This window comes from Vicugna pacos, chromosome 22 (genome assembly GCF_048564905.1).
Source record: "Vicugna pacos chromosome 22, VicPac4, whole genome shotgun sequence".
NCBI lineage: Eukaryota > Metazoa > Chordata > Mammalia > Artiodactyla > Camelidae > Vicugna > Vicugna pacos.
Window position 1 is genome coordinate 27,077,225 of NC_133008.1, and position 27,665 is coordinate 27,104,889.

Consider the following 27,665-nt stretch of genomic DNA (forward strand, 5'->3'; position numbering starts at 1 on the left):
TCAGATGAGGCCCTGGCCACCCTCCCAGCCTCGAGGTACTCTGCCAGAGGCTTGGGACTTGATACGCAATTTGTGGGGCAGAGAGGGCTGAGCCAGATCCTCCAGATGGTTCCCTGGGACAGGGCAGGCCACCCCAGAAGACAGCCCCATGGGATCAGCACTGGGTGTTAGCAACATATCTGAGGGCCCTGAGACCCGGCAGCCAGTGGGAATGGGGGACCACAGCCCCCAGCAGGGTCTCAGCTCTGGTCTGGGTCCCCCACACTTATCAAGGAGATGACAGCTGAAGAAGGTGGCAGGGAGAGCAGCCTGCAAGGCCATGTCCATTCTCTTGGGGGTAGGGGGTGCAGGGTCCTGGAGGGACCTGGGGGAAGTGCCAGTCCACCTGTGAGCCACCAGGCAGCCCCAACATCCTGGAACCCCAGGGTCCAAGGAACACGATCTCAAGAAGCAGTCATGGGAGCTAGGTAGAGAGGGGAGTGGTTCAGCCCTAGGGCGGGGGTCTCCAGTCCACGGGGACTCCCACAGCAGAGCGGGCAGGGTCCGGGTACCACCGATGGGGGTCAGGAGGCCAAAGCGATGCTTGAGCGCACGCAGCTCAGCCCTAAGCAGTGCATTTTCCTCAAGCAGCGTGGCCAGCCTGCCCTCAAGGGCAGCATCATTGAGACGCCGCTTCTCGCGGGATCTCTTGGCTGCTTCGTTGTTCTTCCTCCGCTTCTCCCAGTAAACCGTGTCCTTCTTCTCTTCCGGCACGAACTCCCGCTGCTGACGCACGGCCGGGCCCCTGCTCTGCCCTCCCCGCAGGGTCTTGCTGCGACCCTGAGGGACATCTGGCAGGGCCAAGAGACCCAGGTCCATGGCTGCCTGGTGGACCTGGGGAAGAGTAAATGGGTCTAGGACTGGAGGCGGGAGGCTAAGCTGGAGGACTCCTCCCTCTAATTTATCCTGTGTGTCCACCATCCCCAGTGGGACTGGGGGGCTGGTGGAGTGGGAATTGGGCTGAGGACCAGGGTGGAGGCAGAAAGCGGTGTAGCAGAGAGAATGGGGAGTGGGTGGGATGGTTAGACGTGGGTGAGGCTGCCTGAGAGAGGCCGCTCAGCTGGGAGAAGGCTGAAGAGTAGACCACAGACGTGATGCAGAGCTGGTTGTGCACCACATCCTCACGCGGATGTGGGCTCCTTCCCGGGGATTCTTACCGCAGAGATGGTCAATGGAGAAGCCAAGGGTTTAGTTCAATCTGAGCTCCAGGGTAAGATTCTTAGAGACCCAGAGAGACAGAGGAGGAAAGCTGAACCTAGAAAGAGAATGTGTGTCCATGGAGTAAAACTGAGCCAAGTTGGGGTCAGAGAATAAGCCACTCCTCATCTGAAAATTGCCAGGATTGTACACTAAGATCTCCACTATCTGCAGCTAGAGTCTTGCACCTGCCCATCCATCCTACCTCTGTATTCATAAGGTCATCTATTCACCCATCCTCTCCCTTAACTATCCATCTGTCCACCCCTCTACCCACCTGCCCAAACAACTCACATTCCATCCATTCATCCATTCATCCACACAATCATTTATCCATCCACTCATCTACTCATTTGTCCATCCATTCATCCATCCATCCATTCATCCGTCCACCCATTCATCCACCCATCCATCCATCCATCCACCATCCATCCATCTATTTATCCATCCACTCCTTCAAAAACCCATCCATCCCCATTCAATTGTACAGTACTCTGTCCATCTACCACTCACTCATCCATCTAACTATCCATTCACTCACTGATAGCTTCATTTTAAAAATAATAGAGTGCCTACAGGTAAAAGAAAAAATAGAAAATTGGACTTCACGAAAATGTTTAAATTCTGTACCTCAAAAGACACTATTCACAGAGTAAAAAGACAATGCACAGAATGGGAGAAAATACTTGCAAATTATATATCTGATATAATATCCAGATTATATAGGGATTAACATTCAGAATATCTAGAAAATTCCCAAAACTCAACAATGACAAAACCAAACAACCTAAGTTAAAAATAGACAAAGGACTTGAGACATTTCTCCAAAGAAGCTCTATAAATGGCCAAAAAGCCCATGAAAAGATGTTCAATATCACTAATCATTAAGAAAATGCAAATCAAAACCACAATGCGATACCACCTCGCATCTTCAGGTGGCTACTCTCAAAACAACAGAAAATAGCAAGGGTTGGCCAGGATGTGGAGAAACTGGAACCCTCATGAACTGCTGGTGAGAAGGTCAAGTGGTGTAGCTGAGTTGGAAGATAATACGATGCTTCCTCAACAAATTAAAAATAAAATGACCATATGATCCAGCAATTCCACTTCTGGGAATAGTCAAAAGAACTGAAAGCAGGGTCTCAAAGAAATATTTGTACAACCATGTTCATAGCAGCATTATTCACAATAGCCAAAGGGTAGAAGCAACCCAAGGGCCCACTGACAGACGAACAGATGGGCAAATTATGGTCCAGCCATACAATAGAATACTACTCAGCATTAAAAAGGAAGGAAATGCTGGCACACGCTATGACATGGATAAACCTTAAGGACATGATGCTCTATATAAGCCAGGCACAGAAGGACAAATGTTGTATGTTTCCACTTACAGGAGGTCCTTAGAGCAGTCGAAACCATAAAAACAGAAGGTATGATGGTGGGGCCAGGGGCTGAGGAGAGGGAATAATGGGGAGTTAGTGCTTAATGGATATAGAGCATTTCCGTTTGGGAAGATGAGAAGAGTTGTGAAGACGGATGGTGGTGATGGCTGCACAATACACATTGTACGAATGTATTTAATATCACTGAAATGGACACTTAAAATGCCCAAGAGGGTAAATTTTATGTTATGTGCATTTTATCACACTAAAATATTGTGCCTTTACTAAGTGCCAGGCATCTTTCCATCCATATATTTATTCATTCGTCCCACTCATCCATCTTTTATTCTTCCGTTCTCTCATTCAACCAACAAATCCCTCCTGTGTGCCAGTCATCCTTCCACAAATCCATCCATTCTTCTATACATCCCTCCATCAATCCATCCGTCCATTCCACAGGAAAACAACTGGCAAGAACTTCCCATGTGCCTGGTGTTCAACAACCAGAATGTTAAGAATGGGGGCAGACAGAAGAATCAAAGTCACGCGAGTCTCAGCTCCTGGGGTGGGGCTCAGAAAAGATGCCCAGGGCCCCTAGCGATACCCCAGGGATGGGAGACCACCTCCTTTGCCCCGGCCCAGTTTTCCACATTGGTTTTCCTGAAAATTCTAACACAAAAGTCCAGGTTCTACCAACCACCTGGGTTCCCGGCACCTAGGAGGTCCTCATCTTCTGTGATTCTGATCCAAAACAGGTTAGCATTGTGCATAGGTAATAGTTAGTAAATAAATACTTGTTGAGGGAGTGAATAGATGCTTAGATGAATGAAAACAGAACCTTACTGACACAGAGAATGCTTCGCCCTTCCGCTGAACCTGTGCTAACTGCTCTCTTGGCTTTAGTTGCGGTGTCTGCGTAAGCTAATGAAGGTCATGTCTGAAAAAGGGCAGAGGCGTCAGCGGTCAAATAACAACACTCTTAGGAATTCAGCCCATGATCCCAAGTCCACATTTCCCAACGTATGTTCTCAAGAAACCCGGTGGCAACAGTGGTCTGAGAAAAAAATAAAAATAAAAATACATTTGAGAACTATTGCATACCTTATTCCTTATGTGAAGATCACAGAGATGTGAGAATCATTAAAGGCTCTGAGAAGTCCTGCAAAAAAAGTTTAACTTTGGTTTGACTTGGAAGTTCTCAAAAGTACTTGGCCATGAAATACTGACTTCACCAAACACTGTGGGACCCATATTTATTTATTCATTCACTCATACAACCCTTGCCAGGTCCTAAGGTGGTCGTTTACCACATCAGCAGAAGAGAACCAGCCCCTCTGCCTTCACAAAGCCCCCAGTCTCATGGGAAAGGTGAGAATGAGCAGAAGGAAATCAGCCCAGAGAGGGTCTGTTATCTGCCCAAGCCACACAGTAAGCCAGTTACAGGACTAGGATTCGAACACAATCTGTCTAATGTGTGGGTTTGTTCATACCATGTGGCCCGCTCACAGCTCGGAGGGACTGCTGTGTCTGGCAATCTTAGCTGGGTGTGGAGAAGAAAAGCCTTGTGGGGTTCTCAGTCTCTAAAGTCAGCAAGAATTCCTAGTCACCGGAGGGAATCTGGCACCTTGCCTAGGACCCCCTTTGAGAACTCCTAGTCACCGGGAGGACTCTGGCACTGAGGCCCAAGACCCCCTACTGAGGCCCACTGGGCATCTGGTACCTGCAGCCGTGGGATGTAGCCCCACACCAGCCCACATCCCACAGGCTGGGGAAGCATCTACAGTTGATGCAGCCCAGTCCCCAGGAGCCAGGTGAGGAGCCGTGGGTTTGCACCTGCCTGCTGCTCACATCCAGGCTCTGTTCCCAGCAGCCACACCAAGCTACATAGCTTTGCCCAGGTATCCAAGTTCACTGACCCCTTTCAGGCACCTGAGGCCACCACGCCCTCTGTCGGGAGAGTATTGCCCCAACTTGCGGGAAAGGAAACTGAGGCACAGGGGGTGAAGTGGCTGGCCCAAAGATACTCGGGGGTTCCAAAAGTAAACCGCCATTCCCTTCCCATCCTTTCCCACCACCTGGCCCCAGCCTAGACATCTCCTGTCCCACCTGGGCCCCTACCAGCCTCCATCCTGGTCCCCACAAATCCACAATCATCTCAGAAGAGTCTTTATAAAACTCCATCCTCAGCTTTACAACCTCTGGGATAAGCTTATGAAAATATGAGAGTCTTAGATTCCTAGGAACAGTGCTCATGTGTGCCTCAATTCACCCTCATCTCCACCCAGGGTCAGGGGATAAACCAGGGAGGAAGACACTGCATGAATGTATTTTGGAATAAACCAATGAGTGCATGAACAGTTTATAGAATGAACCAAAGGGTGCATGAATGGTTTTTGGAGTGAACCAATGAATATATGAGTATTTGAATAAATTAATGAATGAGTGAAATGTGAGTGAATGAAGGAATAAGCAGATGAAGTAATGCTCAAGGCACCGGGGCCCTGAGGGTGGGTCCTCTCTCCCCTGTAAAAGGCTGGGCTTGGGTCTCCCATCACACAGAGAGCTCATCGGAGCCTCAGCCAAGACAAACCCCTAGATGCGGTGTCAGTCAGGGTCCCTTGTCCCACTAGCCACAGCATCCTCCTGCCACCCACCTTGTCCTGTCCAGGAGGCCCTTAAATGGGGTCCTGACCACATCTCAACTACAAGGATGCTGACAAATGCCCAGGAGTTGATGTGCACCAGCGTGGGGTCAAAGGCACATCCCAGGGTCCTGGGGCCAGCATTCAGTAGGCACTACCCAGGCTCTGGGAGGATGGATGGGGGTGGAGGCAAACCCAGAGATAACTGAACTAGGGGCTAGCTGGGCTGGAAAGGGAGAGGTCACAGCCCAGGGGCCCTTTAAGGCCAAGTCAAAACCAGCAGATGTCTAGGGAAGAAGGCTGAGCATGGGCTGGTGGTCAGTTAGAGGAGGGACAGGCGACTCTCACGCCAAGCCAGTGAAGCAGACGAGAACCTGCCTGAAGTCCCTCCTCTCTGTGGCTTGCCCTGAGCCCCCGCTAACCACCACCCTGACAGCTCCACAGGAACCCAGAGGGAGATGGGGCAGTAGATAGCACAGCTGCCCCGAGTTTATTTAGAGAAGACCCAGCAAGGGCTGGGCTGGGCCTTCCTGTGGTCATTAAGGAGGTGCTCGTGGAGGGCGGGCGAGACAGAGGACACTCCTTGTGAAGCAGCCAGCGGGGGAAGAGGAAACAGAAAGAGGGTCTCCCTCAGAGATGGCCCAGCACAACTCCTCCCCAGCTCCATCAGCCTCCAAAGCCTCCATGACCAGCAGCCATCAAAATTCTGCTTGATTCCCTTGAGTGATGGGGAACTCACTCATTCACGAAAGCCAGCTGCTGTGAGGCTGGGTGACCTCTCGTGGTCAAGAAGGTTTTCCTGGAATGGAGCTAAAAATCCACATTCATGGGACTTTTCCCTGTTGGAATGTGAAAGTTCTTTCTGTGTGTCCATGGAAAACTCCTCTCTCTGGCCCCTAAGATGCTCTGAGGATTTGACAGATTGATGCTTACATCCCTTCATTCCTATGCCTCTAAGGAAAGCAGTCATGTTTCTTGAGCCCCTACTGTGCGCCAGGCCCTTGCAGTGTCTCACTGCACACTCATCACCACTCTGAGAGAAACGTTCAGTCATTATCCTCATTTGACAGATGGAAAAATAGATGAGAAGTCAGGTGACCTGGCTGCGTCGGCACAAACAGAATCCGGATGCAGCAGACGCTGGAGCCCATACCTTATCTGCCACATCACAGGGTAAACCTCCTGGCTTTTCTCACTTCTTCCACTGAGGACCCAGTTTTGAGTTCGTTGAGCACCTCTGAAGACTAGGGAGCAGTGTCTGCAGAGGAAAAGGGGTCCAGAAACCAAACAGCTAACCACACAACAGGGCTGGGATGAACACAGGAGCCGCTAGTATGAGGCACTGGATGGACAGGCTGAAGAGCTTGAGTCTGCTTTAAGTGGGCTCAAATTCTCCTTCCCAGCTGAGTGTGTTTGGGCAAATCACTTCTGCCCTGTGAGCTTCCAATGCCTCACCTAAAATGACAGCAATAGTAGTACCCACTTCATTCATTTTATAAAGAATAAATGAGATCCTCTGTGTTAAGAGCTGATATAACATAATGGTACAAAATGATCTACATGGATTTTTATTTGGTGGTGGTGGGTTAGAGGGTTAGGACCCTCTCTCACTAGATTTCAGCTGCCAGACCCCAGTGGTTACCTGTGTTGAAAATACCTGTGAGAACCCTGGGGGACCACCCAACACAACAGTATTAGTCTACAGATGATGAACTTGGATTTCTGTTCAAGATGGTGGACTAAACATACACCAAGACCATCCCATTCCTCCCCCAAAGACTTGGAAAAGACAGGGAAGTGCTGACTTGAACTAGGGGCCAAAGCAGAGGTGCCAAGTATGTGACAAGGTTGCTCCCTCCTGTGGAAGTGTAGGGCCCCCTCCTATAGGAGGTCAAGGGCCCCTATTCTCAGAAGACTCGAAAGACAGGGGAAAATATCCTGAAGAGATGAGGGATTCACAACCACTTCATGAAGTTGCCACCAACACCCCCAGTGGAAGAATTTACACTTGCAAAAGTAGAGATGATCAGTGCGATCTCCAGAGAGTTTGACAATGAACAGATCAAATGATGCAAAAAGATAAAAGAGGGAATACTAGCCATAAAATAGATTATGAAACAAAAACAGATAGATATTTATAAAAAGAACTAAGGGTTCAGATATGAAAAATATAGTTACTTAATCACTATATATAAAAATCAAATTTCTTCTATATAGCACAGAAAACTATATTCAATATCTTGTAATAACTTTTAATGAAAAAGAATATGAATATGAATGGGTGTATATATATATATATATATAGAGAGAGAGAGAGAGAGAGAGAGAGAGAGATAGGTTTGCTAAGCCCCAGGAAAGTGTTTCATGTTAATTCTCAAAACATCTGCATGTGATGGGGACTATAAATATATATATATATGTATATATATATATGCATGACTGGGACATTATGCTGTACACCAGAAATTGACACATTGTAACTGACTACACTTCAGTTAAATGAATGAGTGAGTAAATAAATAAATAAACAAACAAACAAACAAATAAATAAAATATAGTTACTAAGAATAAACTCAAGAGATAGGTTGACTAGTAGAAGTGGAAACCAAAACCCAGATTTGGGAAGAGATTTACCAAGGTCACATGGAATTTTAGTGGCAGACATGGAATTAGTATTCTAAGCCCAGTTTTTTAAAGTCCAGGACTGAGGTCTCTCTCAGGACCTGAGACTTGAGGCCATCTGTAGCTCCCCAAGGGTGTTCTGAGGCTTCCCCCTCTCACTTTCCTGTTTTCTTTCCTTTATTATAAGGTTGATGTTGAGCTGGACTCCAGCGTTTCTCCCTAATAAGGAACAGGACTTCCATCCCCTGACTGCGCAGGGTGGGACAAAGGGTGTCGAGCAAATGGACAGCCCTCTCCCCCCAAGTTATAATTTAATTAAACAGAATCTTAAAGTCAGAAGAGGAACTGATTGAGTGTAACTTAGAGGAATAGCTAATATTGGCCACGGGATGCTGGACTGGTGACATAATGTCACTGAGCTTTGGACTTCTCATCTGTAAAATGGGTTCAAGAGTCCCCATCACATGCAGGTGTTTTGAGAATTAACATGAAACACCTTCCTGGGGCTTAGTAAACCTCTTCTTTGAGCCCAAAGATACCCCAGATGAGGACAAAGCTATAATTAATTGGAGTCTCAACTACCAACACAAGAGAGAAAAATTTTAAACCTTGAAAGGACAAAAAAAAAAGAAAAAGATTAGAACAAAATATGAATCAAAGAAGAGAGGGTGGGCGGCCTCACAAATTCCCCACCCTTGTGGCCAGAGGGCACCCACAAGCTTTCCCTTTGCTCCGTGTTAAGACCACAGCTAGAAATAATCATAAATTCTCTGGTGGGTGTAAGACCTCGAACATCCCCAAGCAAGATATAGCATTTGAGTGGGCCATGCACATTTGGAAAAATTGTTCACCCCTATCCCTCATAAGAGAAAGGCTGATTTGTTTTCATTTACACAATGAGATACTGGGTATTGCCAGCTAAAATGGACAAAGATTTTTAAAATGATAAAACCCAGCGCTAGCAAGGATGCGGTGAGATGGGCACTTCTGTAGCTAGAAGGTGGAGGTGTAAATTACTTCCTGGCAAAACAATTAGGCAATGTGAAACAAAGTTGGACTCACACCCTGTTTGAAGAATAAAGGTGGCACTTTCCTCCCACCTAGAACACTGCTTCAGGAATCTCTCTATTCTGGTCACCAGCCCTGATATCCCTCCTCAAATACACCACTTAGAACCTCCTTCACTTATTGACTTCTTACTGACGCTTCATTTACCTCCACATGCTGTTCCTTCTGCCTGATACACTCTTCCTCCTCCCTCACCGCTTAACTGGCCAAATCTTACTCATCCTTCAGAACTTAGCCTAGATGTTACCTCCTACAGAAAGCCTACAAGATTGACACCTCTTTGCTAGGCCAGGAGTCTCTTTTGGGCTCCCAGCGCCCTGTGTCTTTTCACCGTCACCACCACAGTGATCACTCTGGGCCTGCATCTCCCTGTCCACAGATCTCCAGAATAGGCACTCAGTGAATACAAGAAGAGTGAAATATTTCGAGAAGGGATGGGTTCTGTGTAGTCCCAGAGGGCAGAGCAAGGACCACGGAGAGGGGGTTGGAGGTGCAGTTGGGGGCCAGCATCTGACAGAATTTTCTATAAATTCCAGCTCATAAACCCAGCAGAGGCTGCCTTGAAAGATGATGAGCTGCCCGTCACAGGAGGTATGCGAGTAGGGGGATGGGAAATCAATGGTCTTAGTCCCTTTCTCTGACCTCTCCTGCTCAGACTTAGGGGGCCTGGGATGAAGCAGATGCCTTCCTCCCCAAGCTGTTCCGTGTGGCTCTCCACTGACTCAAAAGGTGGTGCAGGGAAGACAGGGGACCCACAGGGGCTGTTCCCATGGCCCTGGTGCAGCCCAGCCCATTCCACGGAAGGGCTTCGGAGTCCCAAGGGGCAACACTCTCACAGAGTTCAAGGCGCCCAATAGAGCCTCGGGGCCCTGCATTCTCACTCTGAGCGAACCCCTGCCTCATAAAAGCCCCAGCGAAACCGACCTCTAAAACCGAGAACCCTGTGTGGGAACTCAGATTTCAGGGGAGAAAATACAAGGCACTCTGGGACTGCGGCCGGCCCTCCCCTTCCTGGGGCACGGGGAGAGGCCGGAAGCCGTTGATACCTCTGTGCCCAGCCCACAAGCCCAGCTGGAGTCCCCCAAGCCAGGAACAGGCCTTGATAGACAGGAAGGAGGCAATGGGGCTGGAGCGGGGGAGGGGTGTTGGGAGCCAGGCCAGGCATCCAATCCCAGCTGTACCAATGATGCACTACATGACCTTAGGCAAGTGTCTGGTCTTCTGAGCCTCAATCTTCTCACCTGTCAAATGGGTACAAGGTTGGTGCCTAGACTGGTAAATAACACAAGTACTTGCCTAGTCACAAAATGTACGAGATGTCCTATTCTTCAACTCTGTGAACTTCAGGGAGGCCCCCAGGGCTCACAGGATCTGATCCAATGGCAGGCCCCTGTCCCTTCTCAGAGTATCAGCTCAATGGAAGCTCACGTAAAACTCACATGGGAAAAAATTCATCTTGGGGACCTTAAGTCCTCCATCCTTGGCCAGGCAAGTCCCTCAGACTCTACCTCCCCCTCTCTCCAGCCCAAACCAGAACAACCCTGCCAAATGAGAGGAGCCTCAGATTTTTGGTGCTGGAAGACTGGGGTCCAGCTGCCTGGCAGAAACTTGAGGCTCCCTCCCCAACCCAGAGGTGGCGTCACCAGGAAGGGCTGACGGTACCTGGCACCAGTCACCACACAGACCCACTTGAAGGAAGCTCAGAGGTGTTTCATGTCCAGCCAAGGCCAGGACCCAGCCAGGAGGGTCTCTCTTCCATGTACCTGGGTCCCCAAACACCCCTACAGGTGGCCAGACCCCATCCAGGCCCAGTAGGCCCTACAGACACTTTAATCTTGCATGAAGCCAAGCAGCTGTGCCTCCTCTGGCTCCTGGAGATAGGCCTCCTCACTGTTCTTCCTCCACACCAGGCATGGTCCCACCTCAGGGTCTTTACACAGGCTGTTCCTTCTGCCTGGAATGCTGTTCCCCCAGATACTCACATGGCCCCTTCCTCACCTCCTTTAGGCCTCACCTGCCTGCCTGACCCCCAGGCTAAATCATCACCCACACCCACAGCCCCATTGATTTTCTCTCCTTACCCTGCTTTGTGTTTATTCTGGGCACTTATCATTCCCTTACTTTTTAATTACTGGCTGACTATTTGGCTTAGTGTCTGTCTCTGTCACTAGAATGCCAGTCCCTGAGGACAAGCACGGCAGCCCTCTGTGTCTCCAGTACCTACAACAGCACCTGGCACATGGTAGGTGCTTAGTAATTATTTGTATAGTGATTTGTCAAGTGAAAAATGAATGTGAACATTGTTTAATTCCCACAACTTCTCTGGAAGTCAGGTTTCCCCCTCTTGGCCAGAGAGGTTCAGAGAGGTACCGTGTCTTTCCCAGGGTCACACAGCAGATCCCAGGTGGGTTTGGAATCTGGACAGCTGGACCCCAGAGCTCATTCTCTCCAGCCATGAGATATGGCCAGAGGCGTGGCAAGTGCTGAAGGCAAGGATGCAGCTCTTGGCTCAGGACTCAGTACCAATGGAGCCTCTGGGCCTCAGTCTCCCTTCTGTGAGATGGGCCCAGGTGCACTGAGAAGTAGCTTCTGGCCCTGGAATCTCTGCCCTCCACCGCAGAGGTGCTGCCCCTCCCCCATCTCAGCAACTGCACTCAGTGTGGGGGCATTCCACTTTCCCAGCCCCCACCCCGAGCCTGGGATATACTCTGGTTCCCAGAAACAGGCTGGAGCTATCCCTCAGGGGACCTCAGGGGACAGGGACACAGAGAGTTCTCTGGGTCCAAAACACCCACTGGCATCATCCGGGCCCTGTCTAGGTGCCCAGCTCTGCCTGCACTAAGCACTTTACAGACACTATCTGCTGGAAGATCTCTTCACCACACAAATCAGATTATGCCACTTTCCAGCTTAAAACCCTCAACAGATCAAGACCACATTTCCTTGCCCCACCCATGGGACCATGCCCTGTCCAAACAGAGCTGATCTGCTCTAAGCTCCAACCACTCTGGCCTTCTGACCACTTGGACTAACCACAGGGCCTTTGCACATGCAGTTCCTGCTGCCTGGAACACTCTTCCTTGGCTCCCCTAGTTTCCTCATTCTCATCCTTTGATAGTAACTTCTCCGAGAAGCCCTTTCTGATCCCCCAGGATGGATCAAGTGTCCCTACTCTGCACCTACTGAACAAAGGTGTTTCTGCTTCTCAACATTTATTATTGAAGTCATTTTACACTCATTCATATAATTAATTGACTAACATCTCTCTTTCTCCCAAGAGGCCAAGGCCTGTGTTTCTTCTCCCCAAGGTATCCCCAGAGCCTAGGGATAGTAGGTGCTTGATAAATACTTGAATGGATGAATGAGTGCCCTGAATCCTAGCATCTCACCCAGGCTCCCATTTTACAGGTGAGGAGACTGAGATTTGCTCACCAGAGGGGACACCAGGGCTCCTGACTCCTCCTCTGCAAAGCCTGACCCCACCACTACCGCAGCCTCACTTATAAAGACCAGATCGACCTGGACCCAGGGGCTGCTTGCTCAGAAAAGGTAATGGTTATAACCCTGCATCTCCAGAATAGAGCTCCCTGGACCCAGCTACCACTGTTCAGCAGTAGGGGGAAAAATGGGTCCGGGGGAGGGACCATCAAAAGATACTACTATCCACAGAGTAAAAAGGCAACACACAGGATAGGAGAAAATATGCAAATTTGCAAAATACATGCAAATCATATGGCTGATACGATCCAGAACATACAGAGAATTCCTGTGATTCGACCACCGCCACCACCACCAGCACAACAGAAAGCCAAACGGCTCGAATCAGAAATGAGCAAAGGGCTTGAACAGACATTTCTCCAAAGAAGATCTGTGAGTGGCCAATAAACACAGGAAAAGATGCCCAGCACCACTAATCACTGGGGAAAATGCAAATCAAAACCACCATGATGCAGATGGGGGTTCAGCTCAGTGGTAGAGTGTGTGCTTAGCATGTACAGGGTCCTGGGTTCGATCCCTGGTAACTCCACAAAAAATAAATAAATAAAGCGGACTTCTTAAAAAAGAAAAGAAAAGAAAAAGAAAAAAAACATGATATAATGAAAAAGAATTTGAAAACAAATATGTGTACATGTATGTCTACATCTGACTGAAACATGCCATATGCCAGAAATTGACACAACATTGTAAACTGATTATACTTCAACTTAAAAAAATTTTTAATAATTAAAAAAAAACCACAATGAAATACAATATCACACTCATTAAGATGGCTACTCTCAAAAAATAGGAAATGACAAGCTTTGGCAAGGATGTGGAGACACTGGAAGTCTTGGACACTGTTGGTGGGAAGGTATAAGGTACAGCCATAGAGGAAAACAATCTGGCAGTTTCGGAAAAAATGCAGTCTAGAATTACCATACGATCCAACAATTCCACTGCCAGGTGTGTAACCAACAGAATTGAAAGAAGGATTTTGAAGAGATAGACTGTGTTTATAGGAACATTATTCATAAGAGCTAAAATGTGGAAGTAACGCAAGTGTCTATCGACAGGGGAACGAATAAATGAAATGTGGTCCAGCCATACAATGGACTATTACTCAGCCTTAAAAAGGAAGGAATTTCCAGCACCCGTGCCAAGGTGGATGAACCCTGAGGACGTGACGCTCAGTGAAAGAAGCCAGTCAGAAGAGAACGAATGCTGTCTGACTTCACTTCTTGGAGGTCCCTTAGAGGAGTCAGAGTCATAGACAGAAAGTAGAATGGTGGGGGCCGGGGGCTGGGGGAGGAGGTGTTTTTACAAGATGAAAAGAGTTCTGAAGATGGATGAAATGTAGGGAACAAGGCTTGGCTGGGGCATGGGAAGTTCTCTGGGACACAAACCTCCTGCCCCCTTGGCTCCAAGAGAAGGAGCAACTCCCACTGTCAGTGCCAGCCATGGGTGGGGTGGGAGGCGTCCGACCTCTTCCTTCCAGCCGAGCAGGACCCAGAGCCCCCGGGCACCTGCTGCAGCCAGATGGTGACCAAAGTGTCACTGCTCAATAAGAATGTGGATGATCATGGACTAGGGAGGGAGAGAAGGAGAGATGGACAGAGGAAGCAAGAAGGGCAGAGAGGGAAGGAGAGAGGCACGCAGAGTGAGAGAGCGTGCTCAGGGCCACCAACCCACGAACTACCACCCCGAGCTCGACAGACTCTAGCAAACAGCAGCGGGAAGTCTGTAACCATCCGTTGTCTGCAACCAGGCCCACTCCCATCCTCCAGGGCCGCTGGGCTCTCACCACCTTCACACTGGACCCTAGCGACCCCCAAATCCTTCCAATAACTGTGGATCCCCACAGTTATGATTGAGTCAGACTTCACAACAGACCGACCCTGAGCGCAGACACATGCAGATCTACACAGCAGCTGGAAGCGCCTCCCCACCAGTTGCCAGAACACGGCTGGACTCCAGAGAAATAAACCCGACCCTCCTCTACAGCCAGACTCCTGGAAAACCACCCGACAGCAGACCCTCCCGGGCCCCTTCCCTGAAGCAGCATCTTCTAAGACCTCAGCCAACCATCCTGACCCTCCCGCGCCCCACCCCCACATCCACAGAGGGCTGCAGCCTCCCAGAAGGACCGACACTCCAGGGTCCTTTCCAGGGTACATGGAGCCTATTCTTTTTCATCCCATTAGTGACGACCAGGTGACAGCTAGCTGGACATCAGCCATCAACAGCTGCACCATGTATGGGACCAGGGGCCAGGTGTGGGGGGTGACACCCACAGAAGGAGCAGAGACACACAACAGGAGGTCTGGGTCACAGAGATGGGAGGAAAAGCGAAGATGGAGGTGAGGGGAGAGGTGGGCTGCAGGGAGAAGGGGGCTGCAGGAGGGACCCCAAAACAGATGTCAGTATGGGGAACTGAAGCCTGATGCTCACACACGGCTCCATGGGGCCTGCTCCTGGATGCCTTCTCCGCCAGGCAGCCCTCCTTGCCCCTTCCCCAGGGCAATGCCCTTCTTGGTCCCCCTCAGGGCAACATTATCGGGGGAGACTGAGAGGAGGTGGAGGGGGCCCTCCAATGAGGGGAAAAGCCCCTTCTCCCTCACCCCCACCAGCCAGAGAGCAGGGGCTTTGGATGGGGAAACAGAGTGGCAGAAGGAGAGAGGCACAGGTCATGGTCACACCCAGAGAAACCCCAGGAGCCACAGATCTCCAGAACCAGGGACCCAGAGAGAGAGCAGAGACAGGGAGAGGGGCACAGAAAGAGCTGGAACCAGGGGGGAACGCTGGAAGAGAGGGCAAAGGCTCAGAGACAGTGCGGGAGAGGGAGACTGTCCAGAGAGATAGGGGCTGCGATGGGCAGGGGGAGGTGGTCCGGGTGGGGGGTTCCCGAGCCCCCTCCCCATCCCCTGGACATCAGGCAGCCTAGCTGGGCCTCTCCCTGCCTGCGAGGCTCACCTCCGGGTGGCTGTCTCCCCGGCGAGTCCAGCGTGAGCCACATCAGCCGCGTGGGGCCTCACACTCCTCCGCGGTGGAGTCACCAGCGCTTCCGTAGAGGCGACACCCCGGCCCCCCCTGCAGTTCGTGGCTTTCCCCGTAGGACTGCGCCCCCCGCCCCCAACCTGGTGTCGGCCCAGGGAGCAGGTGCTGTGGGCTGGCTGGGGCCCAGGGTGGGTCACGAGGGAGCAAAGAGCCCCACCAGGAGGGCACACAGGAGAGGGACCGGCTACTCTAGCCACTAGGGGCCCAGGAAGGGGCCAAAGCTACAGCCTTTCATTCCAACCCTTTAAAACCCTTCGGGATAGATCCAGGGGAGGGTATAAATCAGCAGTAGAGTGCATGCTTAGCATGCATGCGGTCCTGGGTTCCATCTCCTGTACCTCCATTAAACCAACCAACCAACCAACCAACAAACCTAATTACATCCCCCTCCAAAAAATAAATAGATAATAATTTAAAAAAAACAACTTCTGGATAGATCAACGGGGCAAAGGGAAGAGGGTCCTTTCTCTTCTTACATGGGGGACACTCTCCTGCTCAAATACCTTCTGTGGCCCCCATTGCCTTTCAGATCTTCTAATTCCTTGCTCTGGACACACCCTTCTCTGTCCAGCCTACCCATTATAGGAAACTGTGGCACAGAACACGTAAGTAAAGGGCCCCCGGGAGAAAGTGATCTAAATCTTTAACTACAGTATAAGTTACCTGAGTGCACATCAGCAAACCGGGATGGAAGGCATCCCAGGCAGATGGAACAGTCCATGCAAAGGCTCAGAGGAAAGGATCAACATTTATATGTTTGGGGAACTCTGGAAAGAGGTGGAGGGACTTGATCAGAGGTGCTTGTAGGAAAGGTCCCATACGTGGCCCCTGGGGCTGCTGAACAGACTGCAGGGGGCCTGGAGGTGGGGAAGAGCCTGAGGCACACTCCCGCAGGCTGTGGTGGGTCCCAGAGCCCGGCGGATTTCAGGAAACATCACCACGCGGTGGGATCCAGCGGGTCTTGATTTGGGAACAGCGGCACCTGGTGGTCCCGGCGTGGGACTGCACCCTCCTTCCTTTAATACATTTTTTGCGAGCCCCGCGGAGTTCCCGGTGTATTCAAGTATTTTAAAACTCCTTCATCTATAAAATAAGTTCACTTCAAGCAATAATCATGTAATGAACCAAGTCATAATAATGGCTGTAAGAGAAATTCAGACGGTGAATATTTGACTAGTATTTGATGTAAATACCTGTCCAGTAACTACATGAATTTTAATAAAACAGAACTAGCAGCAAACAGTATACAGTTCGGGAAGCCACAAAGTCGAAGCACCCGTGTGCCGCTTAATTTTCCTTCTTTACTCTTTAGTGTTAAAACAAGGGACAACAAAAGGTTGCATAGGCCTTAAATCTTACAATTTTCTTTTTCGACTATTTCTCAATAAAGCTGAAAAAATCAGATGAAGTAAATAAAAAACAAGTTTCCATCTTAAAGACATCATTCAAGTTCAGCACTACAGTCCATGTATGAGCTACTATTTACACTTGCCAACAAAAAAGATTATAACTCATAATTTGCAATGTTTTGCTGTTTTTTTTTACATTTTTTATTGATTCATAATCATTTTACAGTGTTGTGTCAAATTCCAGTGTTCAGCACTGTTTTGCTATTTTAATAAACACAATAAAATCTCCAAGCAGTCATAGAGAACACAGAAGAAGAATATAAAATAATAAAATTATTGTTATTATTTGCTACCTGAGTGACCACTAAGTGTCCAACTTTGTTCTAATCACTTTACACATAATAACCTCCTTTCATCCTCACCCCAACGTGTGAAGCAGACACCATTATTACCCCATTTTACAGATGAGGAAACTAAGACACAAGGATCAAGGTCATGGCTCAAGATTACACAGCAAGGAAGTGATGGAATTGGATTTGAACCCAGGCCAACTCCCTGCAGGTTGCGTGTTCTGGACATACTGACCTAGAATTGGTGTCAAAAGAAGGGTGATCAGGGACCACTTCCTTGAGAATATGGAAGTTTAAAAAGTAGAGGAAGGGCATTTTAGTCAGAGGGAATAGCAGCACAACTTCTATGTCCAGTCACAGACATAGAAAACTTATGGTTAGCAGAGGGGAAGGGGGTGGGAAAGGATAAATCAGGAGTTTGAGATTTGCAGATACTAACTACTATATATAAAATAAACAATAAGCTTATACTGTATAGCACAGGGAACTATATTCAATATCTTGTAGTAACTTATAATGAAAAAGAATATGAAAACCAATATATGTATGTACATGTATGACTGAAAAATTATTGTTATTATACCAGAAATTGACACATTGTAAACAGACTATGTGGCAATTTTAAAAATTATAATAATCCATCCTTTCAAAAAGCAGCAACATAGTGTCCAGCATAGGGTCATAAATTACTAGAAAAAAATAAGTACATGGTAGGTGCTCAATAAATACTTCCTGAATTTAAAAAAAATAAACATTGTATAATATCCTCCTGAAGGCCTCTTCCAGGAGTCAAGTTTCTATTCAAGCTGACCTTAAATGCTGCAGTTACGCAGAAACCAAGCCAGACTTACAGAGAGCAGTCTCAGGTACAATTCAGTGCATATCACGGTAGCACTGAACTGTGATCAAAGGTAAGCATGCCTGTGGTCGTAATTCCAGGCTCGGGGGGAACGCCTCTTTCTAACACACCCTGCACCCTTGTCTTGGAACTGGACCAGTTCTGGTTTGTCCCACACGTCAACACCTGCCCAGGGTAGGTTGTTCTCACCCTGCCCGACTCGAGGTTCTATTGCTACAGCTTTGAACTCTGAACCCTAAGTATCCACATCCAGAGAGAGCAGTTAGTGATTATTACAAGAATCGCCAAAAGAGCCTACTGCCTGATGCTGTCTGAAGCAGCCCTTGTCTAATTTTCCAGGAGTCTGGCTCATTGGAACTGTTTCTGGTCTCTTGATGTTTCCCCATAATGGGATGTTACCTCTTCCTCTCGGTCTATGCCAGCTCCTAGCTGCCCCTGCCAACATTCCCTCCAGTCTTCATGCCAGCTTGACATCAGAAGTACCTACAGCTGATCACAGCCACTGGCTTTGGGTGATCTAAGGGAGATTCCTCTTTGCATGACAGGCCAGTTCACACTCTAAGCCAGTCACACATTTTGCTATGTGGTGCAAGAAGGGTGCAAACTTTTCCTCTGGGTTGTGGAATTTTTGTCAAACCATGTCTTCAGGGAGCTCGTCACAGAAGCTCCAACAATGTGAGAGCCATCTTTGGGATGGCAGAATCTCAGGGAAGGCATTGCATCTTGTGCGGGACCTGCGAGCAATCAGGTAAAGGATGCAGAGATCATACACGGGTGGTCTGGGGGAAATTAAGAAAACTGAACTGCTTCCCAGCCAAGGGTTGGCCCCTGGGAAGGTGGGTAAAAGCGAGGGTTCAGCGGGCAGGAACTCGGGCCAAGAAGCAAGCATGAGAACGCAGGCCCTGGGAATTTGCAGGCATCTCAGGGAGGGCGCTGGGCTTCCCGCAGGTCGTGGGAGAGAGGCAAGCGCCAAATCTCCGAGGCCTGAGTAACCCTGGCTGACATCTGGATAACATCTCATACAAAGGAGCCTGTCCCTGCCAGAGAGCACTAACCCCGGCAGGGCTTTCAAACACCCAGCGGGGTTTTTTAAAAGAGCTTTAGAGAGATTCTTTCACAACAACAAACTCACCAACAGCCACCCAGCTGGACACACCCCAAGACACACAGGTCCAGCACCCATAATAATAACCTGTTTCATGTGTGTGCAGGATGCACCAGGCACTGTTACCATCACTTTACACATAGTAATTCCTATAATTCTTATAAGTCCTTGGAGTCAATGCTATTATCATCCCCAAGGCAGGCAGGGGGAACTGCTCCAACCCCTCCAACTCCCCTCACAGAGCGCCCCACGACCTGCCCGCATCCCCTCCCTGTGCTCCCCTCCCCCACTCTCTTGTGACACGCCCTCTCCTCACTGTTCTGCGAACTCACCAAGTAAATTACTGCCTCAGGGCCTTTGCACATGCTCTTCCAGAGAGGCTCTCCCGGCTGAAGCACTGGTCACCTCCTTCCATTCTTCATCCAAATGTCACCTTCATCAGGAGGCCTCCCAATCTAAAACAGCAACCCCTTCCCCGCGCACACATCCCCAGCACTTGCCACCATTGCACATACTGTATACTTTTATTTCTTCATCTATATTGTTGGCCTGCCCCACCAGAGCAGGGATTTGGGTCTGTTTTGTCCCCTGCTATGCCCTGAAGTGGCTGGAATTGTGCATAGCACACAGTGGGTACTCAAGTGTCTGTGGAATGAATGAAACCACAATGAAAGAGGACATGCAGGCAGGGAGAAACTGGGCGACTCACCCAAAGCCCACAATCCTTAGGTGGCAGAAGCCGGATTCAAGAGCAGACAATTGAACTCCCAGATGTCCCAGTCACTGTGCTCCTTTTCCCTGAACACATCCCTGTGCACAGCCACACACACACACCACGGCTGACACGGACACATTCATAAATGCACGCAACAGCTTCCAGCCAAGAGCAACTGCATGGCCTTGCCCACAGGCACATCCCATTACTCAGGCCCACCCTCAGCCCCACCCTCAGCCCCCAGGCTTCTGGTCCCCAGTTCTCACCTCCTCAAGACCCCAGACTAGCCCTTGGTCTACACCCTGGAGAATGTGCGCTCAGCCTCCTATTGCCCCAGACTGCTGTGGTACCAGGGCGTCCGCACCAGGACCGGCAGTGGCCACCCGCCTGGGATCCGAGCTGGTAGTGGCCAGGTCCAACGCCTCGGGCTGGGGAGGGAAGCCCTGGGAGAGTTACTCAGGTGGCCAAGGACGCAGCCATACAAATCGCCTTCCCAGCTCCTGGGCCTTCTCAATCGGCTGCGTCCCCATAGCACCCCCACTGCGGCGCTCTTAGGGTGCGTGATGCACCACTATCTTTATGTCCCTTCCCCCGTGAACTCGGGGCCTCATCCCAGCCCGTTCCCCCTGATTCTCCAGCCTCCAGGACTGATGCAGGTAGCCACGCACCGTGGCACAGCCTCCTTTTACCCCCTGCTCCCACGTTGCCTCCCATCCTGCCTTGGAGCCCGGATCCCTTCAGGCTCCACCCTCAACCCGAGACCCGCGCCCTCCCAGGTGCACCATCACCTTCCAGGACGGGTGCACAGGGTTAGCACCATCACTGAAGCTTTAAAGGAAGAGCCCCGGACCTTGAGGACCGCGCCTCCTAGACCTCCTCCCAGGCCCCGCCCTCCGGCCCCGCCCAGTCGTCTCCCGCTTTCTAGTGCGATGCACGTGGTCGAGCACCACTGCTTGGCGTCCTTCAGCCTCCAGGGCATCTCCTGTTCTTCAGCCGCTCTCGGACCCTCCCAGGCCCCACTCCTGCCCACCCCGCGTTCTGCCCCACAACTTCCACCCGTGGCACACGGATCGCGCCCCACTTCCTGCGCAGAGTGCAGGCATCCGTCCCTGTGGCGCAGGTAGAACTCCGCGGGTGCCGCTGCGCTGGTGCTGGACCGGGAAGGGGTTGGGAGCGCACGTGGTGCGGCCTGAGAGCTCCTTGCCGCCCCGCGAGCGCAGGGCCTGGCGCAGCCGGAAGGGCGCACGGGTCTTGCCCGCCGGGTGAAGTGCTCCCTGGCCTCTGCGCGCGATGCTGCCGAGGACCAGGGGCAGGTGCGGATCCCGCATTGCCGCCGCCTCCCCGCGCACGGTATGCACCCCTGAGCCTCGCTGGATCCTCAGGGTCAGAGGGGACTTTGAAGCATGTCAAGACCTCGACACCCCCTTCCTGAACCCCATCCCTCTGGGCCGCAGTGGCGGCGTGCCTCGGAGCCGATTCAATGGCAGAGAACCCGATTTCAGCCAGAGGAGCCCCGGTCTGCTGGGCTCAGATCAGGGACCCCCCTCCTCTCCAAACCTACCTCTGACTTTTTAGAGACCTTATATGGAACTCCCAGAGGACTCCCACTGGTCCCCATGTCCCAGTCCCTGGAACCATACATGCCCTGAATAAACATGTGCTGATTTCTTACTGTGTTTTAGACCCGATGTTGGAGTTAACAGGATGAAGCAATCATAGTCTCTGCCCTCCTAAATCTAATACTCTAGGGGAGAGAGGGGAGTGCGATGGACAAGGAAGAGACGAAAATAATAATGACAGACTGAGGTAAGCACCACCAAAGAAATGAACAGGCAATAGTAAAAGGCTGGTAGTTGTAGCTGAGGTGTCATCTTCTCTGAAAAGGTAGCATTTGAACTCAGCTTTGAAGGATGATGGACCTCACCGTTCAGAAAGCCAAGGGAGAACATAGCAGGGGAGGGGGGGCTGCACATGCAAAGGTCCTGAGGCTGAAGCACATTTTGCCATCCAGGGCCTTGCACCTCAGCCTTCCTTCCTTCCCCTCCACTGACTCTTCCTCCTCAGCCTTAAAGATTCTGCATCGTCCTGACAATCCCTTTCTTGCCCTGCCTCTTCCTCACCCCCGCCCCTCCATCACGGATAAGTTTCTACAAAGCATGAGATAATCTTCATCAACAGGAGATTGGAATGAGATGTGGGATTGAGCATTGGGAGGGAAGCAGGCCTCTATTCGTAGGAGGAAAACAGGAAGTTTGTAGGATCCTATCTGAGGGGTCAGTGACTAAAGGTACTTGAATATCCAAATAGGTATCTAGCAAGACAGATAACTTGAAATTGTCTGCCTTCCAGTTTCTGGGGTTGAGAGTGATGCTTTAGGTTTGATTACACAGATGTCTGCATTTCTTAAAATTCAAGGAATGTACACAGAAGACTTGTCTGTTTCTTACACGGCAAGGTCACTCTCCTCCCCAGCAACAAAGAAACAAAATATTGAGCTCTAGGTAGTGATGTCCATGCTGAAGTGTTTTGAGGGGACAGGTACTGATTGCTGCATCCAAAAAATAACACAGGTTGATGAAGGGGTAGAGGGTGGGAGGGAGGGAGTGATATGTGATAAAGTAAATAGAACAACACGTTAATTGTCAAATCTAAGGCTGGGCAGGCCGCCAGTGTACCATTCTCTCCATTTTTCTGTATGTTTTAAAGTTGGTATAATGTTGAGAAAATGTGTCTTCCCACAGCAGCTGCCAGTCATTTTTCTGTTCAAGTGGGCCCAGCAAGGCTTCCCTTAGTCGGAGAAGGGTCCTTGAGGGTCTTTCTCAGTCCTTCAAGTGTGAAGAGAGTATTAGGAAGCTGTTGTAGATTGAGATGGGCTGTTGGTCCCCTGGGTGCTGGAGGAAAGGTGGGAGGGAGGGAGGGAGTTGGGGCCACGGGGAAGATACAGGACTGGGAGTTAGATGAGGTCTGAGTGGCTAAAGGCAGAAGCAGCATCTTCTTTCTAACCACATCTGCTACTTAAAAAGTGGCAAAGGATGCTGTACACCTGAAACTAACACAGCATTGTAAATCAACCATACTTCAATTTTTTTTAAATTGGGCAAAAGATCTGAATAGACATTTCTCCACAGAACATATACAAACAGCCAACATGAAAAGATGTTCAACATCCCTAATCATTAAGGAAATGCAAATTAAAACCACAGTGATAAATCACTTCACACCCACTGGGGTGGCTAGAATCAAAAAGGTGGATAATTACAAGTGTCGGCAAGAATGCAGAGAAATCATAACCCTCTTACACTGCCGCTGGGAATGTAAAATGGTGCAGCCACCTGAGAGGGAGTTTGGCAGTTCCTCAAAATGTTAAGCATAGAGTTTCCATATGTCCTGGAAATTCCACTCCTAGGTATATACCAAAAAGAATTGAACTTGGGTAGTAAAGCTCATACTTGTACAAAAATGTTCATAGCAGCATTACTAACAAGAGCCAAAGGTAGAAATAACCCAATGCCCATCAGTGGATGAATAGATAAAATGTGCTATATATCCAATGGAATATCAGCCACAAAAATAAATATAATACTAATAAATACCACACGTGGATGACATCAAAAACATTATACTAAGTCAAAGAAGCCAGTCACAAAAGCTCATATATTGTATGATTCCATTTATAGGAAATATCTAGAATAGGCAGCTCTAAAGAGATGGAAAGTGTAGGGCTAGAGGATGGATGGAAACGGAGTGATTACTAACCAGTACAGGCATTCTTATAAGGGTGATGAAAATGTTCAAAAATCAGAGAGTGGTGATGGTTGCCCAACTCCATGAATTGTACACTTTAAATGGGTGGATTGCATGGTATGTGAACTATATCCCAAAGCTGTTAAAAGAAAAAAAAAAAAAGAGAGAGATGTGAATGGCAAGACTCCTAGATAAACAACAAGGTCCTACCGTATAGCACGGGAAACTAGATTCAATATCTTAAAATAACCTATAATGAAAAGGTGTATATCTGTATAACTGAATCACTATGCTGTACACCAGAAATGAACAGATTGTAAATCAAATATATTTCCATTTAAAATAAATAATTTTTAATGGAGAATGTTTATACAATTAAGAAAGCAAAAAGGCAACCTACAGAATGTCAGAAAATATTGGTAAATCATAAATCTGATAAGCGATTAATACTTAGAATAATGAACTTCAACAATCCAACAACAACAGCAAAAGCAATTTAACTGGTCAAAGAACTCGAACAAGTATTTCTCCAAAGAAGATCTACAAATGACCAGTAAGCACACAAAAAGATGTATCACGTCATTAGTGGTTAGGGAAATGCAAATCAAAACCACACTGAGATACACTTCACACCTACTCAGATGGCTATTCAAAAAAAAGAAGAAGAAAATAACAAGCATTGGCAAGAACGTGGAGAAACTGGAACCCTCGTGTGTTGCTGGTGAGACTACATAACACAGCAGCTGCTGTGAAAAATAGTTAAACGGTTCTTAAAAAAATTAAACTGAGAGTTAACTATATGACGCAGCAATTCTACTCTTGGTAATATACCCGGAAGAACAGAAAGCAAGGACTTAAACAGATATTTGTACATGACTGTTCATAGCAGCATGATTCACAATAACCAAAAGGTGGAAATGACCCAAGTGTCCAACGATGGATAAATGGGTAAATAAAGTGTGGTCCATCCATACAATGGATTACTAGTCAGCCTCTAACAAGAATGAACTTCTGACACACACTGCATCAAGTATAAAACTTGAAAACATGGAAAACAGACGTAAAAGGACACACACTGTATGACTCCACTTATATGAGGTCCCTAAAAGAGTCAGATTCACAAAAACAGAAAGTAGGACAGTGGGGGCCGGGGGCGGGGGAGGGGTGGGGAGTGAGTGTTTCGTGGGGACAGAGTTCCTGCTTAGGATGATGAACAAATTCTGGAGATGGATGGTGGCGATGGTGGCATGACCTTGAGGATGTACATAACACCACCGAATTGTAAGCTGAAAAATGGTCAATTTCATGTTACATAATTTTACAATTAAAAAAAAATTTTAAGAGCCTACCGCCTACCATAGCTCCCTCCAGCCTACTTCATGGAATCTAAACTCCTCCAGCCCTCTGCTCCGGCCAGCCTGGGCTCCTCGCCTCTCACTGTCTCCCATCCTCCTCATATTCCCAAATCTGTCAGCCCTGCCTTGCAGACTCACAGACCTGCTTCCCCTTGAAAAGCTGGGGCAAGGCGGCGTGGTGGGGCTGTCCTGGGACCGGGAACAAGGCGGGCGTTGCTAAGCAAGCTGGTCTTGGGGCAGGAAACTGAGGCAGGAAACTATCCTTAGCAGTTAGACGCTCTTCCCAAAGGCAGCCACAGATGCAGCTGGAGAAACCAGAGGTGGGGGAGGCAGAGGCGGAGGCGGGAGCAGGGGGCTGACCTTCGGAGTCTAGTCCAGGACCTGAGGTCAAGGTGTCCCAGAGGCGACGCATTTCCTCTGCGTTCTCAACTTTCCTCAGCTTCCCGGTCACACTGGCGGTAACAATGACAACAGTAGTAATAAAACAGCCCGGGGGGCAGCCAGCCCTGCCTCTGCCTCCGCTCCCCTGTGCCTTTCTAGACTGCGCCCATGAGGACACACAGGGATGAGGCCTGGGGTGACCGAATCCCTGGGGCTCCCACAGCCGGATGCCGGAAGAGGCCAGAGCGGGTGCGCAGAATGTCGAAGGTGAAAGGCCAAAGGGCGGCCACGCTGGAGCGGCCGCAGGAGAGGGCTGGGCAGAGGCCTGGCAGCCGGACTGAGGGGCCAGGCCAGCAGTGCGTGTTTACGTTCGGAAGAGCAGGGCCAATCTGCCGCCTCCCACTGCGACCCTGGACTGGGGGAGGGGGGCCTCCACGTGGGGGATCAGATGTTTCTCTCCTGAGCTAATCTCTGGGCTTCATCCCAGGGGGACTCCGCAGCCTTCCCAGAAGACACGCCCACCTCCGAGAACCCCCCCCACCCCCCCACAAGACATCAAGAGACATTATTCAGGTCAAGAATCCTGCCTCTCCGCCCATCCCCCCGGAGCCCTGAGCATCCCCACAAGCCCCGCCCCCAGCCCTGCCTGGGCTGCCCCCATCCAGCCTCGCACTGAACTTCTAATTTGGCTGCCCAGAGTTTGCAACCCCACTGGGCCACCCCAGAGAGAGCCGTGGGACGCCAGCCTTGTTCTCAGTGCCCAGGTCCTGGGAAGAAGAGGAGGAGGAGGAAGAGGAGAAAAGCTTTGATGATTGGCCAGCAGTCTCTGCCTGAAATTCCACCATTCAAGTTTCCCCTTTGGGTGATGGCAGTGCAACCTTTATCTGTTCCAGAAACCTCCTTGGTCCCCCAAAAATGCTTCAGAGGGAAAAAAATGCCAAGGGGGAACACAGGTTCCAGAGAGCTGTGCAAAGCACATGAGCATAAAAGGCTCTGAGAAGATCTGCACCGAATGGCCCCACTCAGCTCCGCTTAATCCCCACGCTTGGCCCCAGTTCCATGCAAGTACTCTGGGCATCCAAGGCCCCAATTAAATGCCCACTGTGACAGCCCAGAGGCGCAAGGGGGGCCGTCAGGCTGCAGAGGGAGTAAATCAATTAGGGTGGACCCGGAGGGAGGGGATGTGGGGGACACAAGTCTACACGTCACCCTCAGTCAGAGACCAGAAATGTCCCCAGGGCACTGGTAGAGGGCTCAGCCCTCTGCCACAGCTTTACTCCTCGTTCTGGCTCCCAGCTGTCTGATCAAACCCTGAGTCTTCCATCCAAGACTTCAAATGCCCCCAGAGCTGTGTTTCCTGCTCCCCACCCCCAGCCATGGTGGGGGCCACCGTGCCCATCAACAGAGCTCTAACAGAGACACCACGGGCATCGTCACCAAATGACCATGTGCTTATGTTATAAAGATCAGTGACCACAGTTAGACTTTCACAAGCACGATGCTTCCCTGACAGTGATGGACACTTTCGTGTATTATTCTTGACACCAGGAGGACAGCAGGTGAGGACTGGAATCATGGATCCAACGTGATCCATCATGGGACAGTTAGCAGCTGTGTGATGCCAGAGCGGTGAAATAACTAGCCAGATCTCATCTGGAAAATGCGACCAGTTCATCACTGCTGAGCTTGGGAATTCTATGAGATACAGAACTCAGCGCCTGGCCTGCTCCTGGGCTATTCCAACCTTCCTTGGAGTCTTTTGTCCCACCCCTGCCCACAGCCCTACAGGGCTCCCACCTCCCTTGGGGTAAAGGCCCAAGTCCTTCCCAAGGCCCATAGGGCCCTGCACAACCTGTCCCCTCCCCTCCCCTTCTCCCTCTCTCCCCCTCTCCCCCTCTCTCACTCAGCTCCAGCCACATGAGCCTCTTTATGATACTAAACCAAGTCAGGCACAGTCCAACCTCAGGGCCTTTGCACAGGAACACTCTTCCCCCAGATCTTCCGCACTTCCATCAGGTCCCGTTCAAATGTCATCTCCTCCAAAAAGCCACCCATGATAAAACAGACCCCCTGGACTGGGTTGTACAGGGTCCCCCCAGAATTCACATCCACCCAGAACCTGTGAATGTGACTTTGTTTGGAAATAAAGTCTTTACAGATGTCATCAAGTTAACATGGGGACAGGCGGAGGGTGTGTATAGCTCAGTGGCAGAGCATGTGCTTAGCATGCACAAGGTCTTGGGTTCAATCCTCAGTATCTCCATTTTTTAAAAAAAGTTAACATGAGGCCATACGGGGTGCTAAATCCAATATGGCCAGCATC

At 49.7% G+C, this 27,665-nt stretch overlaps 1 protein-coding gene across 3 annotated transcripts; it reads right to left on the reverse strand.

Moving 5' to 3' along the window:
• On the reverse strand, positions 1 to 27,393 carry NFILZ (NFIL3 like basic leucine zipper). 3 transcript variants are annotated; one of them, XM_072947016.1, is made up of 4 exons: positions 27,304 to 27,393; positions 3,720 to 3,777; positions 1,197 to 1,294; positions 1 to 873 (listed from the first exon to the last, which is right to left on the reverse strand). In XM_072947016.1, the coding sequence occupies exon 4, from the start codon at positions 856 to 858 to the stop codon at positions 1 to 3; it is 858 nt and encodes a 285-aa protein (XP_072803117.1). In that variant the 5' UTR covers positions 859 to 873; positions 1,197 to 1,294; positions 3,720 to 3,777; positions 27,304 to 27,393. The 3 variants fall into 3 exon arrangements, with proteins under 3 accessions (XP_072803117.1, XP_072803116.1, XP_072803118.1); XM_072947015.1 differs by lacking the exon at positions 27,304 to 27,393 and adding an exon at positions 15,401 to 15,510; XM_072947017.1 differs by lacking the exon at positions 27,304 to 27,393 and adding an exon at positions 6,414 to 6,493.
• Between the last annotated feature and the right edge of the window lie 272 nt (positions 27,394 to 27,665).